The following is a 19,731-nucleotide window of genomic DNA, read 5'->3' as shown; positions in this document are numbered from 1 at the left end:
CAAGGGGCCTGTCTCAAATCAAGACTTTCTCAAAATTGATTAAGGACCTGAGATTCTGGCTTTAAAATCAATAAACAAATGAAAACCCTACACTTAAATCCACTCCTTTCTCTACCACAGAAATATCTTTTATGTCAATACAAAAAGAAAAGGCCTGAGTTGGTAGATTTTTACACAGAATCAGAGTCGCCGGGATGACAAATTCTGGCAGGAATCAGAGTCACTGTATATGACCTAGCACATTTATCAGTTCTGGAAGCCAGTTTCTCTCAATGAAAAACAGACTTACCAAAACATGGACATTATTCTCCTGTCTGGGGCACTGGCTGCTTTGTGGAAATCTACAGGGTCCTAAGCTCACTGAGAACAAAAAGGATCTCTTAAGCATCGTTGCTGACCTTACTTTATTCCCAGCTCACACATTAAAATGTATAATGACAGCATAATTTATGTTGGAAGTGGCCTCTGAAGTTCAACTGCCTCCTTCTCCCTTTCACAGCAGCACCAACTTCAAAGTTAGCTACTAGTTCAAAGTCAGATCAGGTTGCTCAGGGCCTTGTCCAACTATGTTTTGCGTATCTCCAATAATGGAGATCCCACCACCTCTCTGGGTAACCTGTTCTGGGTTTGACCTCCCCCATAGTGAAGAATTTTTTCTCCTTGTACCTAACCAGAATCTCTCTTATTGCAACCTGTCTCCCTTGCCGCTTGCCCTTTCACACTCCCCAGGAGTCTCTGTTCAGGACCTCAGGCATGAATTGCCCATGACTGCCAGAGTGACGCCTCTTGACTGACTCATGAATGATGCCTCTTTCTCAGACCCTCTCAGTCATCCACTTATGTGAATGACCATGTTTCACCTAAGCTTACTTTCACCTAAGCTTGCCTGACTCTTGCAATGTCAGAAAAGTTGCTACTAGCTCTGTCCCTTACTGCGACATGCTGGCGTGCATCTGTCACCCAAGTGCCAGACCAAACATGAGACAGGCTCATTCCTTAGAGGAAAATACACTCTGAAATGAATCACAGCTCATCTTTTGTTATGACATATCTGATTAATGGTAAGGAGAGAAGAAGGACTCTGCTCCAACATTTCTGCACTCTTATATGATCTTATTGTTACAAATTTGCTATAAACCTGCACAATCTGGAATGACTTGCTACCATAAAAAGGAGTCCATATACTGTAACTGCTTTCTTTATGAATACTTATTGCTAAACTACTGAAATCCTAATTTGTTATTGGGATCCCTATAAAGCAGTGTTCAGTGTGCAGTGGCTAAGCCAGGCAGTTTGGAACAAAGCACCAAGACCACACCCCACTGGAGTCAAGGGGAAATGTGCCAACAGCAAAGCTCCTCCTGACCTCCCTGGCACCAGACCCAGGCCCTACAGAGGACTTAGGCCTGATAAAACCACCAGCAGCTGAGGCAGCAGGAGGCAACATGAAACACCTGCCCAGCCTGGGTGTAGGTCCTGCCTCAACCTAATTGGCAACCACAGCCCATATTGCAAGAGGTTGTGACGTTGGGGTTTCCTTCTGTTCAACAGGCTCCTGTTTGCACTCCACAAACAGTAGAAGACCATCATTTTTAAATAATTCCTCTTCAGATCTGCATGTTAACTATTAGAACATCAGGTTGTGACACTATTATCACTAGGCTTGCTTGAATCTATGTTGCTGCTGCAATCACCCATTGTACTTTTTCCACTCTCTACACTCTTACTGTTTGCTAAGGAGCTAATTATTATTACAAAAGCTTCTTTCTTCAATGCATGCTGCATCACATGTAAATTAATCTTCTGGAAAGCTCTGTTCCTTGGTCAGAACTAGGTTATACAGCTATTTCTTGTTAGCTGTGCAACTAGCAATTACAAGCTCCAGAAAAGTCTGCTTAGTCTAGTAATATTACAGGACAAGAAGGCATCTAAGGATGAGAGATATGTTATTGCTCTCATTATCTTCCCAAATCTTATTTCAATTCATATACGCTGAACCTCAGAAGACTAATAGTTAGGTGAATACTGCATCACCACATCTTAACCAGAGTTGCATCTAAAACAAGTTAGTCTGGAAATTTTGAGCATATTGCCTTTTGCCATGTTTCTGTCACTGCTGAGACAGTGGAGCTGAAACTCTGTTTTGATTCTACGTAAATGTAAATCTATATCCCTAAGGTAAATTAAAGCAGCTTTGGAGCTGCTCTGCTAAAGATTGTAGAGCTAAGAACTGTTCACCTGGACTCACACAAGTTTGTTAGAGATCAGTATATTCCAGTTTCATTCACAACATGCCATAAAAGCTGAGGAGGGAACAGTACAAATGGGAAACACTGGCTACCAAACTAGGACCAGCATAAAGTCTTTCTCCCGGTTTGAGAGGGATGAAATGAAGCTGAGGATTTCAGCAAGTAATAATGGAAGGCAACACAGCCTAGTCATACAATAACAATGCGTTAATTTCGACAATGAAAATATTGCGTAAACAACATCACAGGAGGACAAAATGTGGAAAAATTGTGTCTTGCCATTATACATGTGCACAAGAATTTACGAGTTGATACTTGACTTGGCACTGAATTGTTTCAGGAAGCAATTGACTAAGGGGCCAGCAGTGACCATAACATACAGTAATTAAGTTCCAAATCCTCACAAGGGGACCAAACCAAGGATATGACCAGGGCACACAGCTTCGAGAAAAGTGATTAAAAAAACAGAAAGTTAGTTATTAACAGCCTGAAGGAGAGGTTTAGGAAATTAAAGTTAATGGAATTGATACAGAGGCTGTTTGAAAATATCTTAGGAGAAGCAGGAGTACGTGTACATACTCCATGCCACAAAAAAAGAAACAAAAACCCATGAAGTAACAAAGCCTGCATAGTTAAACATTACAGTTCAGTCAAGGTAAATATGCTTCCTTTGAAAATGCATACGCAAATAAAAGTAAATGACTAGATCATGAACTCTGGGCAAAATCAAGAAGAAGAGGACAAGTAAATAGCCAAGGGAGTTAGGTTATTAATCAGTGTACTTGGTTTATGCTTGTAGGCTTGAATTTTTCAATGCTTCTATTGTGGATAGGTGCCAAAATGCCACTGAATTTCAGTAGAAATTAAATCTTCTTTAAAATTTCATGTATAGATCATTGTCATGAAAAAATTACATAAAGGGAACTCTGTGCCTATCTTTGAAAGTAACACTAATTTCAGCACTAAGTCAAACAAGCTGAAAGCAGCACCAAGAAACACAGATGACAACACTGTTAGCATTAAAAACCTCCTGATTAATATAATGTGGGAGAAGGGAAAGCACAGCTTCTGCTGAACTTCTGCTTGTTACAATTTATTGAAAGTGTTAAAGATCTAGCAGGTCTAGCCTGTGGGTTAACCGTCAGGCTCCAAGTATGTACAGAACAAGATGACATTCCCTGAACAAAGAAGTCTGTAATCTAAAATCAGAGAAATTAGGTGCAAACAAATCAAGCTGGAGCCGAGTACAAGGTATCCTGGAGATACTGTTTAAACAACTTCGCAGTCACAGTGTGACATACTATATGTCTCAGGCCAAAAGCCAAATTCACAGCTAGAACATGCAGAAGAAATGCTTGACTGGGACATCGGGGTAGTCCAGAACCCCTGCTGACTGGTGCTCTCCTCTCCATGAACATCTTTGAAACAGGACAGAACTGTGACGTGGCTGTAAATAAAATTATTTTAGTTGGATCATAAAAGGAGGGGTTACAAAGACACCTTCCAAAATCTATTCTCTTTCCAAAAAGCCAGCCAAGCAATACCAAAAGTAACCTAGGCAATTGTGTGACATACCTTCAGGTGTGCTACTGAAAAGGTAAGGAATAGTGGGACTACTGAATTATTTGCAGCATCTCAGGAAACACTCTCACAGTTGCTGTGGCAAATTGCTTGTGCTAAAGAAGTATCTACATTGGTAAGCCATACTGAAAAAGATTGATAAAAACACTGCAACATCTAATATTAAACAGGAATTTGTGTTCCCTTTGAACAGTCTAATCACACACAGTAGCCTCATTTCATGTAAGGCAAAGAACTACTGGTCCATTGCAAAAATGAAATTAACAGCAGGAAGTACTGATGTATATGGAAAGACTCAAAAGACTACAGCTATGAAGAGTAAATTAAAAAGAAAAGTAATGGGAACCATAAAAAATCCAACTGAGTGGTCTTCTTTCTCTTCTGGCAAAAGAAGCCAAAAGGTTAAAAAAGAGAAAATTAATTTAAACTTAATAAAGAAAGAAAAACAGGTCAAATCTTGTGTCCCTCTTCTAACCAGAGATGGACTAATGCTTCAGAGAGAGGCTTCAGTTCCACCATATACAAGGTTAGGAAACAGGAAGGGGACACAAGGAGGATGACACGAAGCCAAACATCAGAGCAGTTCTCTCAGCACTCACAGGAAGGCAAGACACAGGCATAAACTATCTTTATGGTTAATGCAACCACAACACCAATCTCTTCACCTATCTTAAGTTTCACCTATCTTAAGGACACCAACCTGCAGAAAGCTTTGCAAACCCCACCTAGACCCCTTTTGTTCAGGCCTTGAACAGAAGATCAAAATATCTCCTTGTTTGCCCACAGAAGCTGCATACATGTACATTAGCTTGCCTGCTTCTTAGGAAAATCATTGGCAAAACATCGAAAGGTATAGCAGAAACTGAGGATGCTGTAATTTGTAATTTGTGCGTATATATTTTTTCTTCCCATTTGAAAGCACAAGCCCTGCTTATTTCTACTGACACGCACAGGAAATGAAAACAGGAATTTATCAAAAATTAACATTTTTCCAACTGTAATAAAAGTATACAGGCTAAGAAAAGGAATGCAAAAGGCAAAATACCCTTGTTTCTAGATTGCTGACTTTCAGTATCAACCTACTCAGTAAGAAAATGAAAAGCTACAAAGTTATTATTGCCAGATTCATAGGTCAGGCTCTTCACTGTGCCAAGTTTCTACCCAGTGTGTGAAGCAAGGAGCACCACAGAGCAGGTTATTGTTCCCTGATACCAAGTCTGACCCCAGCAAACAAGTAGGCTGAGGTGCCCTGGGTCTGCCCTTACCTGTGCTAACAGGAACAAATATATATTCAAGCCTTTCTTTTTCCTTCCCTTGAACTATGAAGGCCAGGAAGGAAAAAGCAAGCATTTTAATGCAGGACTCTCCAGCCTGCTTTTACTCTGGATTCTTGCCAACCAGAGTGGGTGTATGTGTAAGTCTGCATGTGCTTTTACAGCTCCACAGTTAGAAAGAGCAAAGCTTGGAAAAAGGACCAGCCCTTGATGAATAGTTGATGATATTACAAACTAACAATGCCATCAAGAAGACAGAAAACACAAAGTGCTATGGGTTAAGTATTTAATTCTGGAAGTGTTATTTATATGACTAAGCATTTAATATAAGCATGTCCAATTGCACAAAGTATTGGCTGCAATCTGTTGTCTTGGATTTAAAACCAGCCTGTTCATACATAGAAGGATTTAAATACCGATTTAATTTTCAACAATAGATTCTCTAATGAAGGCAGAATAAAAACCACTCCTTCCCTGCTAATTTACTAAGTTTTATTAATAACTGATTTGAATCTCACAGTTCTCTGTGTTTCAAAGCTAAGGGTCACTCTAAAGAGATGAGAATCTGCAGCTGCATATTACCTTCTTAAGCCATAATCTTGACTGTTCTCCAGTGAGCAGTTGCTCTTCCATACTATACTCCTCTAGGAAACTCAGTCAGGTTTTTTTCTGTAATGTTGGCTAAGCTTCTGTTTAAATAATAAACTTCGTTATGCATCTCCAACAGCTTTCTCCTGAATTGCAAGTTTGCAGATTGCATGATGGTGTTATACTTTTCTCCTCTCCCATAGTTCCATAAACTCCACAAATTTTGTTAAACTTCAACTGTTCCCCTGTCCAGTTCATTACATGGCTTAATGCTGGCACAGCGAGAAGGCAGGAATGACCAGTGAGACTATCTCATTGGCAACAATGTGGTCTATGGACTAGGGCCTCAGATAGCCCTGTGGTTAAATTGCTGAACTGGGATTTACAATCTAAGTTAGGTATTTTGGTACTACAGAGTCTGAAAGTCTTACTAGAATTCAAGCATCTAGGAATCATGAGTCAGTTCTCTGTCAGTTCTGAAAAAGGCATCATGCGTGACCATGGCCATACAATTTAATCCCTTTGAACTTGTCTTCTACCAGTTTGTTGGCAATAGCAGAACTTGTCTCCCTCACACTGATGTTTTAAGGATTACATTATTTGTGCTTGTGAAGCACTCAGGCATGACAGCAAATACTGTGGAAGCCTTCAAAGGTTTTCAGCTCAGATTATCTGCAAGTTTCATCCTTTTTAAGAGCCATGCATGCACCGTTAGCACAAATAACACAAAATTTTGGGTTTAGCATCAGAAAGCTATTATCTCTCTCTTAGAGCATTCACTCATGAACTGGGGCCAGTCTAGGAACTGGTCCTGACTCAAGCATGCAGCGTGGAAAACGACAAAAGAAGGAATCTCCTTTCCCAGCTTCTTCCACAAGTGACAGGTCTCTTAGACAGAACAACAGATAGGCCTAGTGGTTAGGGCAAAGTGCCAAGGAAAACCAAACAGGAAAACCAAGGCACCAGGAAACTGAAACAAGATGTGAGCACAGTGCCAGCAATGATCATGGCAGAAATTAGAAAATTATGTACAACTGAAGCAAATCACGTCAAGGGCACACAGCCAAGAAAAATGGCAAGGAAGAGACTTGAGCAGACATCTTGTTGCACTGAAACCTGGGTTTAAATCCTCTTCAGAAGTCCCATCTTCTAAGTGACTACACAAGCTCTTCTCCCACAGCAGAGAGAAAACATAAGTAGCCATCTTGTTAGAGTTGGGAATGGGATTTGCAATATCACAACAGCAGCCTCTATATCCATGAGTACAAGCACTATCACCAAGACACTGTGTGAGCAAGTAGAGTAAGGAGAAGGCAAAGCTGTAATTCTGCTCAAAGCGTGGAAAAGATTCACACCTTTTTAAAAAGTATCAGAGGCTATACTGTTTCCACCGCAGACAGGGGTTGCTGATCTATATTGTTCAAGGTTACTTGCCTGCCTCCACGAGGATGCAGCGCCACCAAACCTGGTACTACAGGCTGCAACTGAACATTGCATCTTAGCCCAGCATGACTGCAAGAAAATTTGGTGCAAAATGTCTATTACAGGTGAAACGCAAAGGCTGTCTGCAACTTCTGGCAGAACTAAACCAATAAGCTGAGATAAGATGGAACAGCAAGCCCAGACAAGGGGTCCCCTCATGAGTCAGTCCTTCTCTTCTCATTCTCATTTCCTTCACCCAACTTCTCTCCACCTGCGACATTTCTCCTCAGAAGAGTTTCTCCTATTCCTATTTTTCCTATTCCTATTTTCCTGTTCCTACAAATCCCAGTCATTTGTAGTTTGGACCATTTATTTCTTAAAAGAATACTGAAATTCCTCATCCTGGTAGAAGTTAGAAATCACAGACTATTGCAACTGCCACCTGAAAAGAGTTTTAGGTGCATATGAGCCATGAAGGTTCTCCACACACAACTGGCTCTAAATAAGATAACTCTTAAAAGAGAGACAAAAGGATAAATAAGCTTCAGTATAGACTTAATGCCACTCTTTGACCTGGTGTCTGGCAGCTTGTGTCTTCCCCAATCCAATAAATAAATTGCAGATTTTGCACAGAAGGGAAATCACATTTGCTACCTCTGAAGATGTGTACAGTTCTTCCACAGAGCTTAACTGAGCATTTCTCAGGCAGTAGCCAAGCTAAATGCATGTTTGTGCTAGCACACCGGCCCATTTTTGTACCTGCTTTTTTCATGAATCCACAACACAAAGCACATAGATGTATTCCCTGCAAAATTCAAACTATATGGGACTGAGCAAAACAAGGGCCAATCCAAGCTCATACTGACAAATTACCTAGAAACAAAGTATACTTCAGAGACTGCATGTGCCTATTTAGGTCAAATTAACCCTCAACCACAATAAAAATGTAATGCTGAAAGAGCTTAGCAACTAGCAATCTCAGGAGTCATAAGCTGCTCATGTGTGCTTTTACAATGATGGTAATTTTGTTTTTATCTTATTGCTGGGTTTCTGTTTCCCAGTATACTGGGAGGGGACAGAGGCTTCTCAGCTTTGTACCACTACAAAAAACCCAAACAGAAGTCACATCAATTAGGGGACCGCAGGGTGTACGGTACACAGAAAAATGCAGAAAAATACTTAAACACCTGCACATATGGGGCTAGGGTCCCACATAATACAATTCACTGACAGCCCTGGAATTGGTGCTAGGACCAATTTTGCCCATGGAGTACTGTGTAAAGCTAAGTATTATTGTTATGTTTGTAAATGGCATCTCCATAATGTGCAAAAAATTGTTTCTGTATAAATCATTGTAGATTTGGAAAACAAAACTGAAAACATCTGCTTAGATATTGACCTGATTTTCCTGTGTTTTTCCACAATTCTGTCCTCAAAAATGAGATAATGTCCAATGGGCATATCTACTTTAAACTATTATTAATTTGTTATTCATAACCTGTCAAGAATATAGCTATTACATGAATGTCATCACTTTCTTCTCAGATGCACTGTTTTAATCACAGCTCACAGTATTCATCTGCAATGATTCCAAAATTTAGAAAATCGTCCAAGCCTTTGAGTAACAAGTTAATTCTCCACCAGAAAACTTGGATAATTTCTGAGCAGAGTTCCAGATTGCAGCACGAAGCTACGTAACCCTTCTGGAATCGGTTCTTCTTGCCTCCTGTTAAATTCACGACTGCCTAAACAAGATATTCTTCATTCATAGGTCTTGTACTGCCAAAGTGAGCGGAATGAATTATTTTCTTTTTCACAAGCAGGTAATTAATGCAATCAGCTAAAGGCAACAGGATTTACTCCTTGGTTTGAAACCTTTTCTTTTAGGGTTTATGACTGGGATCATAGTCCCATTAAAGCTACTGGCAAAAATCCACAGATATCAGAACTGAGCTCACATATTAGAAACTACTGTCATTATGGATTAAATCCTGCTTGCCATTCACACCTACCCAGTCCCATTGCAGTTTGTAAGTCTCTGCATAAAAAGGGAGAGACATGCTTGCATGCACACTATCCCTCAGGCCTTCTATTACAATTAGAAATACTCTGTTTTATTTTTTTAATCCAAATATTTTGCTAACAAGCTAACAAGAAACTGATTAAAACAGATGGCAAGATTAAGTAACATTGGCAAATAATATTAAAAGTTGGCAAAGAACAAATTTCTGTGTTGAAAGCATGATACCTCCCCTCAAGAAATGCCAGAAAGGGGATGCACAGTGTGCAGGTATCTGATTTCAGAGCCGGGCACAGAGAAATCCCCACACTGAAGACTGTAAAGACTTGAGTAGACAAATGCAATGTTAACAGCCTAACCTGAAGCCCTAAAGCTGTTCACTCTGTTTGACGAGATCCTTAGGCAGGCACCATTGCACATTAACAAAGGAAAACTTAATGGTTTAAATCAGATCAAGCGTAGGATATGTTTTTTGCATTATATTTAACTTCATTGCAGCAGGTATTTTAGTAACTCTGAAAGAGTCTACAGAATAAATTAGTCTGCTCTTCATTACACGACAGAAAGGAATATCTTTTTTTCCTGTACAGAACTGATTCTCATCCTTCAGGCAACTGGATTTTCTTCTGTTCTACTCAAAAACTGTAGGACAGACAATAATACAGTTTTTAATCTTCCTGCACATCTTGGAAACATTTTTTAAATGATTTTCTGCCAATCCTCTTCCACTGAGAGCTTTCACATGGTTCACAGCTAATATAATCCTACATTTTAAAGAGGATGGATTACAGAGAATTATCCTCCCGGTTATATTACAAGTGGTGAAAGGAACCTTTTTATTTTCTCAGATACAGTTTTATTTCAGAGCAGTGGCCTGGAAATAACTGTTCCCTTATGCTCAGATTGTGCCTTTGGTCACACCACCACTTGGGTAACTACAAGGAAGAGACACCTTTAAGGCATAATTTTCCCTGTTTCCCTTCACTTCAGAAGCAGTGAAAACATTTTTTTTCTCCATAAAACAGCACTGATGCTGTCATATGGTTCACTTTCTCCTGCTGTCTTTCCTGTCTTTTTTAACTGTAAGTTGATTCAGCCTGGTACTATAGTATGCAGTATTTATACAGAGATTAGGTACAGTGGGACTCCATTTTTAGCTGCCACTATTTTAACTTTGTTAACAACAAAAAAAATAGCAGCAATTTGCTATTTCTGTCCCCCTCCAGCTCCCTGTTACACACCAAAGGTAAGGGAGACAGTCAGAGTTTCATTAGATCTTCATTTGTTCTTCCTCCTTCTCCAATCCATACTCTTGGCATGAAGGAGAGGAATAAAGGTATCAATCAAATCAGTCCTCTCTTTCTTACACCTAAATCAGGTTCAGGTAAATCACATGTGTAAGTGTGGATTTTACTGCTCTGTGGAAAAGTGCACTGTAAAGCACAATCTATCTTTGGTACCTTGTTCCATTTGCTGGCAAGAAACAGTCTTCTCAAGTTAAGACCATTACTAAATATTTAGCACAAGCAGTGGCCAAAGTAACTTGGGCCGAAAGGCAAAGTAACACTGTTTACGTGCAGTAGAAGTACTTGGTGAGAAAGATTTCTGGAGAAAGTTGCACAAATGTCTCCTTTGAATTTCTGGCCAAAAGGCAAGAATGGCTTTCATGCTCTTGTTTTCATGGAGCAGAGAGAGGAGTGTTGTACCGATATCTACAGCGCTCTGCTTTTCCCTTGTTTAAATAAAGACGTGTTCCATTATTTACCTTTGACAACTATTTATTGTTTTGTCCTGCTTTCCTGACGGATTGCAAACACAGATGTTTCAGTGAAAATGATAGCACTGGTCTATTACTGTCAATATTCTGGTTTCTTCAGTCAAGGAAGGTAGAAAACACATCTTTGCTGAACTTCATATAATAATAAAAATAACAACAAACTCAGCCTCCAAGCCACATGAACAATGTTTTTCGACAGTATGAATTATTTCAAGAAGCTGTTCCTGAGGTTACATAAGCTTAGTAGTCTAACCCATTTCACGATGAACCTATATATCCTAACCACATGCAAAGGCCCCAGCTGTCTAGTAAGAAATAATAGATTTTTGCACTAAGAGACAAAGGATTATTACCCAGCTAATACGGGATATTGCCTAATTTCTATAAAAGCAGTTATGGTATCAAAGGTGAAGAGACTAAGAAAGTAACTGAAGAGTGTTCTTCCAAACTTTGAAAAGTAACAGTCTTTTTTAAAGTCATCCTTTACAAAGATCATTACACTGATAATCTGAAGCTGTTCCACAACTATTTGGTCCAATGTAATAAAATAAAGCCTTACAGTCTTCAGTCCTAAAAAACAGACTGCTGCTCCAGTCAATAAATAGTGTTAGTCATCTCAGATAGATCTCTTCAAACTCAAAGCTGGTTTCTGTAGAACTGCTCAGGTTTTCTAATAGTGTAATAGTCGAGTATATTAATCTGGGCCTAGTTTGTTGTATTGTTAATGTACCTACTTAAACCAAGCATTTATGTTCTCATACTACTGCTTATCCCCTTCACTTGTCTCCCTCCCACAAAGAGAGGAGAATTTAAAATCCTTATTTCCTTTGTAAACCATTTCTAGTTTCTTAGGAAAATGTCCTACTAGATTTGCTCCATTGGCAGAATATCCAAACTTATGCACTTGGTGGTCAACATATTTGTAGGCATGCATTTGTGCACAAACAACTGCCAGCTTATTTTGTATGTAGTACAGGACAAAAGTATAAACTACACCGGACTGCTTGTATATAGCCAAAATAAGCACCCATTCCTGTTTGTGTTCAGTAACTAACAAACCCAGCGAAAATCAAGCCCAATATGCGTTCAGAATATGGTGACTTCCAACAACTGTATAAACCAATGCTAATGTTAAAAGTTAAGAAAATAAGATTTCCTGGTCCCTTGATCAAAATGATTGCTCTCCTCAAAAAAAATTAGATGGGGCAATCCCTGGAATGGAAACAGAACATCTTCCATTCTGGAGTCTCAGGTGTACTACTTCCTAAACATTTATAGTGGTCACAAGCACCTGTTTTATTATTGCTCAAGTATAATACTTGATTTGGACAATTTGAGATGGATTTAATATAGCAGCTCTTTGTGCCTATAGCAGAAGGAAATGCAGCTCATCTGTCGAACAAACTGCCCTCCACATTCTTGCAACATGAGGCAGAAGATGATGAACTGGCTCAACCAATACACCTGTGTACAGCTGACCTTGGATACAACAAGCTATGCTGTCATTTTCTGCCAGAAGAATTAATCTGCATACGGATCTGTTTGCAAAATTAAGCATTCACACTGTATTTAAAGTGTATTATGAGTCAATTCTTTTCCTGCTACAGAATTTTTGCATCAGTAATTATTTCTTGGAGATCAGAGTCTAGCTGAAAGCTGCTTAGATGCAAGAGACGGGATAACACCGGCTTGCTCATCTCCCGGTGATGTTCTTCAACTGTGCCAGAATTCTGTTTGTGCAGCTGCCGTGCTACTTTTAAAGTAGGTGAAGAATGAAATCCCTTCATGGCTGATTAAGTTTGTTGTTTTGCATCTCTGGGTCAAGTATATTTTTCTCTGGACCGATTTGGAGTAGAGAATTCTGGGGTTTCTGCAGATTATCAGTAGACTGTTCCCACATACCACCAAGACTGTTTGCAAAGTGATCCTTAATAAACAAGGAGACAGGAGACCCTGACAGACTCCCAAGTACAGTTCTCAACATAGTTCACATCAATATTTCTTGATCACCACATGCTGGATCAGCCTTGAGGAAAAGCACTAAGCAGAGCTGTTTCATAATGAACTACTTCCTGCCTCAGGGGAACACTGCAGTATCCTGAAGGTCTTACTGCCCATATAAATCATGTTGTATACACTATGCCAGATAATCAGGATGCAGAGGTGATTCCTGTGCTTTCCCTTTGGTTGATGAGTCTTCCCCACTCAAGTAGTTCTCCTGCATTGCTAGGATCTGCCTGAAATCAAGTTGCAAAGAAGATCTACATGTAGATGTGCCACTTAGGGACATGGTTCAGTGGTGGACTTGGCAGTGTTAGGTTTACGGTTGGACTCGATGATCCCAAAGGTCTTTTCCAATCTAAATGATTCTATGATTCTATGATCTGCCTCAACTCAACCTGCAAAGCCCCTGTTTTGATGGACCAGTGCAAAATAGCAAACAGCAGAGACAACAACTCTTAAAGAAAGTACCTGAACAACCCTAAGAATTAGATTGATGGTGTAAGTCCACAAGCTTTTTACACTTAGCTCTGCAATAGCTGCTCTAATACTTTTTACATCCTTTTCCATAAAGCAGTTCTATTCCTAGCTACTATTTTCTAGTGGCCTAGCGCTCATGAATACAGTGCTACAATAACGAATTTCCTAGCACTGAACAACACAGAGAAAAAGGAAACAATTTCAGGCTCATGAGGGACTATGATAGATAAATAAGGCAAAAATAATTCAAAGAACTCTGAAAAAATCTTGAGTTTCTTTAAAACCAATACTGCACAACAAATTAAATAACAGATGCAAAGCTGAAGTCACCAAACATCAGGGTTGGTATCTGTTAAAACTAGTCTTGCAGCCCAGGGTCTAAGGGATACTCCAAGCCACTCCTTGACAAGTGTAAGCAATGCGACAGTGGGAAGTGAAGCAATATTATGAATGGCTGCTGGAGAGCAGGAGAAATAGGTCCCAGCAGTGTGGGTTGCCTAGGAGCCCAAACTGACGCCCCGTGAACAGCTGAACTTTTTCAGACTGCATTATCACTTTGCTTGTGTTTCAAGATTTTGTAATTCATTGAGATATTACAGAACATAGCCACGAATATCACATAATCTTCAATTTTCAGGTATGTAAAGCTATTTCATTAACAAATTGCTCTACACTTACTCCAAATTTACCTAAGTTGTTATTATTCACCATGGAAATATTTCCAGTGGCTAGTTCTCCCCATCTATAGCTATTAGTCAAGGTGACATAGGAAGTGTTGAAACAGCAGATCTTGTTAGAACACTAATATTATTAAGACAGAAGTTAATAATTCTGCAAGTTAACTTTATGACCAATTAATCATACAATGTGATGAGTGCTGGAGGCATTCTATTCCAGATGCATATCCTAATCTACCTGCACTAAAGCACAGCTCACCAAGACAGCTTTGTGGTTGAAATACAAGGCAATAAAATGCTGAGTTAAAAGAAACTCTTTTGAACTACGAAGAACTCAGGCTATGAAATAAAATCTTTTGCATTTAGCAGGTGTTGTGCAATGCAGTGTCACTCTTACCTCCATGGGAAAGGCCTTAAAATTAACTGTGTGTTCAGAACCACGCTGGTTTTCTCTCCCCCAGTGAAATCGAACATCATGTAGTTCAAACTCATGTCCTCGAGGTAATGGCCCCCCTATTAGCACTGGGAAAGAAGACAAATGGTAAGGAACTTGGCTTTCAAAGCAGACAAGCCACTGAATATATTCTCCAAATACAATGGGGATATTGTTGCAAGCTTCTTTATTATCAGCGGTGCTAGAGAGGAGAAGAGTAAAGTTGACAGACTTGACATCTTCACTTTTGAAGTACCAGGCAGGTACAGAACGCGAATTCAGGCAGTTATGAACAACAGTGAAATTGCTGTCATGCTGCACTCTTTGTTTTATGAGGCAGAACAGCTGGTCATAGCACGAAATAAAAACATTGTACCTTTATCAGTCAGAAGAGGGAATATGTTTATTGCTCTTATCAAGACAGTAGCTGTGTGCTCAAAACAGATGGCAGGGGTTCTGAATTCAACTGGTAACTACCTCCAACTTGTCCGAATGCTTCATCTCTGTCACTTATATTTGTTATGAGTCACAGAAACGGATAGAAAACTTTTGATTGTCAATATTTTGCTAGGTAAAGGTGTTCAGTCGTATACCACCTGTCAGGCTTCTGAGATACAGAATGCCTCCATATCCAAAATATAATCAAACGTACACACAGGAGCAACGACATACCTCATTTACTTAAAAACACCTTCTAGGCAGCCATGGCTTTTTTTACTTCAGTTTTTTAAACATCTGGAATTTCTTAAAAGCATCTGTCCTCAGTTGCAACACACACAGAAAAAATTTATATAGTAGCTTGATACTTTTGCATTAATAGAGACTTCCACCATAAGTAGTAAAAGCAAGCAATTGTACTTGTGAGGCCCAGTCTACTTTGGAATTAATCAATGGAAACATTTTGCCCAGGGATTTCTGAATCTGCTTCAGATCAAATATTACTCCACAAGCTGTAGGTAACTTCCCACTGAAAACATTGAATACTGGCTTCTAGGCAGGGCTGGATTTTACTTAAGGGCATTCACGGTCTTCCCCAGAATCCACTAAATTCTAGCTTGCGTTTAAATGACTTTGAATTGATCTTTCACAATCTCTGATAATTCATAAGGATTATTTAATTGCATAACCTACAGCTTTAGGGAATTAAAGTTCCATAATATAAAGTTATTTTGACACACAAACTAAATAGCCTTAGTTTGGAGCACAAGACATAGTGTAATACTAAAACATAATTTAGCAATTGAATCATATTGCAACTGTACAAACACAAAAACAAAAGAACAGAACTATAAAAAACCTGAAAGAAAACTATCAGTTACGGTTTTCATAAGCAATTACATTAGAGAAAAAAGTAAAATATTCCAATTAATCCTCCTTTAATAATTCTTCATAACTAATCTAACAGCTAGTAGGGTTTCTAAAATGAAATATCCTAAATGTAGTTACAGATTCAGATTTGCTTCTTAAACTTGCTTTATCTATATTCTATCTAAACCTACATCCTATAGGGAAAATCTACAGATCTGGTGAACATTGGGGGAAACAACCAATTGAAGTATTTAGGGAAATGTGGACAAATAAAAAGAAACATGATACTCAATTAGTGCTATTTCTTAGGAAAATTGAGCTTTTTCTCTGTTTTAAAATATTGCCTCTAGAGAAAGTGTAACTAGAACAAATGTTCTCTATATGGTGTAGTTCTGCACCTCCAGGAGCTTCAAAGAGTTTATTTCTGAGGCTTAAGTTATAACACTGATCCCATGATAAAAGCATTTCAATGCATGAAGCATGTTTATCTTTCCTTTGCCTTTCATCAAACCTTGATCCTTGTCAATGCATGAAACATGTTTAACTTCACTTTGCCTTTCAGCAATTTTTGATCCTCATTAGAAAATGATCCTAAAACCATCATCCACTGTGCAATCCACTGCTGGCTTAAAAGAAGCCTCTGTTAGTAGGATATCCTCTAAAGCATTTTTCAATATACAATTCCATTACACAGTTGGTCATGCTTCTTCCACCTAATGCGTAACACATGTACGATGATCAAACTGGAAGCAGCCTGTGAAAATGTTTGCAATTAAATAATGAGAAGGATTTGGGAATTCCAGATGGACTGCGTGTCCTGAATTAAAGGATAAAATCAATCACCAGGAATGACAAATTGATTTTTAATATGTATCTTAATCAGTTTACTTTTTTCCACAAAGAAGTTTTTCTTTGACTGTTAACATTACAGTAGATGAGGATCTCTTGCACATTAACTGGACAGAGTTTCAAAAGCACTTAGTGCTCAACAGTTCCCATTAAAATAATCTGGCTAAATGGATTTGTCATCAGAGATCCCCTGTGAGGAAAAGAAGCTGCAGGAGTTTCTGCAGTCCCTGAAAACTGGCCAGAATACTAGGTCAAACACAGCTTATTAACTCTTTTCTCTTCTTGGTAGGGATAACAAATGCTGTCTTCCCCCTCCCAAAAATGGAAAAATTATCCCCAGTTTACAAATAGAGAATGGGAAATTATGTAACATGAAAACTAAGGAAAAGCTGAAACTAAAACAAGATTTCCTAAATCATAATTCCATACCTCAGTCATAAACTTTTATTCTACTTCACATTTTCTTATATTTCAAGACTCATCAGTCTGGCATCACACTGCATTCAAGTTTAAAAAGTAGTCTTTCCTTCTCTTAAGTCTCCAATGGTTTTGCACATACATGCATTTAGGTGTGTTGGTCCCATCTTATTAATTATTGCTACTAAGTTACAAACTGCCCCTGGGAAAGGTAGAGTTGAAGGAGTTGCATTTTGGCATGCAAGCGATGACATCATTTGCAGATGCTCTCACTTCCTCCACAGGAGAATTCAAGAACCTTCCTGATCCTGCAGAAAGACCTTTACTCCTTGGGGAAAAAGCTCTGCTTCTGATGCAGGCAGTAAAACTGACTGGAAGTACAAAATTTCTATTCTATTGCAAATCTGCAAAATTGTGTAGAAAGAAATGTTCTGTGTTGCAATAATACATAGAATTTATCATGGAAAGGAAATTATAAAGGAAAGCATCATTACTAAAATAACAAACCCTTCCTTTTTAAAAAATTCAGTGTAAAACTGAACTGACTCCCTCACTCTCAGCACAGCTGTAGCTCCCAGGACTACTGGGATCTCAGAAGGAAAGAAAAATTGGAATGTCTCATGGTTTGACAATGTTCGGCTGTTTGAATGCCCCCCAAAGGTTGTTACTAGCTAAGATTGGTTAGAATAACTTGGATACTCTTCCAAACACATGGTAAGAACTACCACCATGCTGGAAAGCACAATGGACTTTTTTTCTCCCTACTTTCTTGACAGTTGTCTCCTTCAGACAGAATAGTTTACCCAGATGAAACATCTGAATGAGATACTGCAACTTCACTTAAGCTGGAATTGTTTCTTTTATTATTTGCTTCTAATTCTTATTTGATGAATGACACCAAAAAAAAAAACTTTAAGAAATGAGGACCGCTTCGCTACCTGCTCATCAATATTGTAAGCATGTATAACTGGAGTATCTATCTTAAGCTGCCAAATTCTGTAGTTAGTACTCAGAACCCACTCAAATTAATGGAAAAAGCTCTTTTAACTTACATGGTCTTCAGACCAAGGACAAATTTTGCCAGCTGTACAAAATAGTTTGGCATCACGCTGTCTTAGTGATAGTCTGGACTGCTTCTGAATGCAGACAGCTGTTAATGCCAGTGCATTAGATGACACCACCACAGGAGGAAATTCTGGACATGCTCTGAAGCAATCTGACTGACCATCCAGTTTGGCGTTGAAACTTGCAGTTCCCATTGCTCAGCTTACTCCTTCTCCTACTGAAGTCAACAGCAAGAACACTCTTACCGGCCGCAGGGCATGCCGAATGAGCACAACCGCTCGCTGCTGGGAACAGCTGCTGCTCCTATGCTCGGGGCTCCACGTACAGCTAGTCTTAAGGCAACGCAAGCTTTAGCGGGGAAAGCAAAGGCCGTGTTTCAGCATACCTGATTTTGACTTCAGGGCAATCTGAATTGAATGCCCGTCGTTGATCACTTCGCAGTCACGACACACTACGTAGTTTGGCGACAAACGCACCTCCAGGAGCGAGGGGTCATATTTAGCTTCTCTCGAGTTCAAGTTAATAGGCGACTGGTACTCCCCGTTAGCATCAGGAAAAATCAGTCCCCACTCCACTCCTGAGACACAAGGGAAAGCCGTTACGGGGAGACCCGGCACCCTGCGCTGCGCGGCGGCTTCCCGGGACAGCCAGACCCTCTCCGCCCTCACCGACCGCCTCGCTGCTGCCCACCGGCGCGGGAAGGCGCGGCGCGGGGGGGCCGCTCCGCGGCACCTCGGCCCGCCGGCCCCGGCGACCGCTGCCGGGGGCTCCGCAGCCGCCGCCGCCCCGCGCCGCTCTCCGGCCGCCGCGGGCCGGCGCTTCCCCGCTCCCCGCGGCTCGGGGCGGCCGGGGGGGGCGATTTTCCCTCCGCTCCGCCACTGAAGTGCCCCCACCACCGCCACCTCCTCCCCCTCCCCTGGCCGCGGCGAAAGTTTCTCCCCGCCGGAGCCGCCGCCCGCGCCTCACCTTCCTCGTAGCCCCACTCCGGAGCCTCCTCCCGGCGCGGGAAGGGCTCGGCGCCCTCGATCAGGCTCCTGTCAGCCATGGGCGGGCGCCCTGCGAGCGGGCCCGGCTGCCGTCGGCCGGGCGGGGTGTGTGTGGGGGGGTGTATGTGGCGGGGGGAGGCGTGTGTGTGTGTGTGTCTGTGTGTGTGAGGGGGCGAGGCGGGCTGGCGGCGCTCCGCACCGTGCCTCGGCCCTCCCTCCGCCCTCCCGCCCCCGCCGGCGGGTGTCGTCGTGTGGCGGGGCAGGGGCAGGGGCAGGGGGCGCGGTGCGGCCGCCGGGGGGGCCCGGGAGCCGGTCGCTGTACCAGCGGCGCGGCGCGGCGGGCGAGGGGTAAGGTGGCAGCCGCGGGAGCCGGAGCGCAGGCTGGCGTCCCCCGTGGGCCGCTGCTCCCTTGGTCTCCCCACGTCTTCCTCGCCTTTCCCTGCAGGCTGCTCCCCTCGCCTGGGTGGGTGAGTGGGTGGGTGTCCCCGCAGCTCCCGCTGCCCCACGAGCTGCGCACAGGCAGTCCGTGTGCCCAGGGACTCCCGGGGAGAGCAACTTCAACAAGGGGAAGGGCAAAGCCCTGCCCCTGGGGAGGAACAACCCG

General features: G+C 41.2%; 1 protein-coding gene across 2 annotated transcripts in view; it reads right to left on the bottom strand.

The window, feature by feature from the left end:
- Positions 1–19,366, bottom strand: part of CA8 (carbonic anhydrase 8) — a 50,812-nt gene extending 31,446 nt beyond the window's left edge. The window contains exons 1-3 of one of the 2 annotated variants that reach the window (XM_041123183.1): positions 19,108–19,366; positions 18,527–18,718; positions 14,467–14,591 (exon numbers count right to left, since the gene is read on the bottom strand). In XM_041123183.1, the coding sequence (XP_040979117.1) occupies positions 14,467–14,591; positions 18,527–18,718; positions 19,108–19,186 (396 nt within the window). In that variant the 5' untranslated portion in view covers positions 19,187–19,366. The remainder of the gene's footprint in view (positions 1–14,466; positions 14,592–18,526; positions 18,719–19,107) is intronic. The other variant, XM_030012418.2, reaches the window with a different exon arrangement.
- Positions 19,367–19,731: the final 365 nt, after the last annotated feature.

This window comes from Aquila chrysaetos, chromosome 4 (assembly GCF_900496995.4).
Source record: "Aquila chrysaetos chrysaetos chromosome 4, bAquChr1.4, whole genome shotgun sequence".
Classification (NCBI taxonomy): domain Eukaryota; kingdom Metazoa; phylum Chordata; class Aves; order Accipitriformes; family Accipitridae; genus Aquila; species Aquila chrysaetos.
Note: the sequence above shows the minus strand (reverse complement) of the source record. Positions and strands in the feature narration are given on the sequence as shown.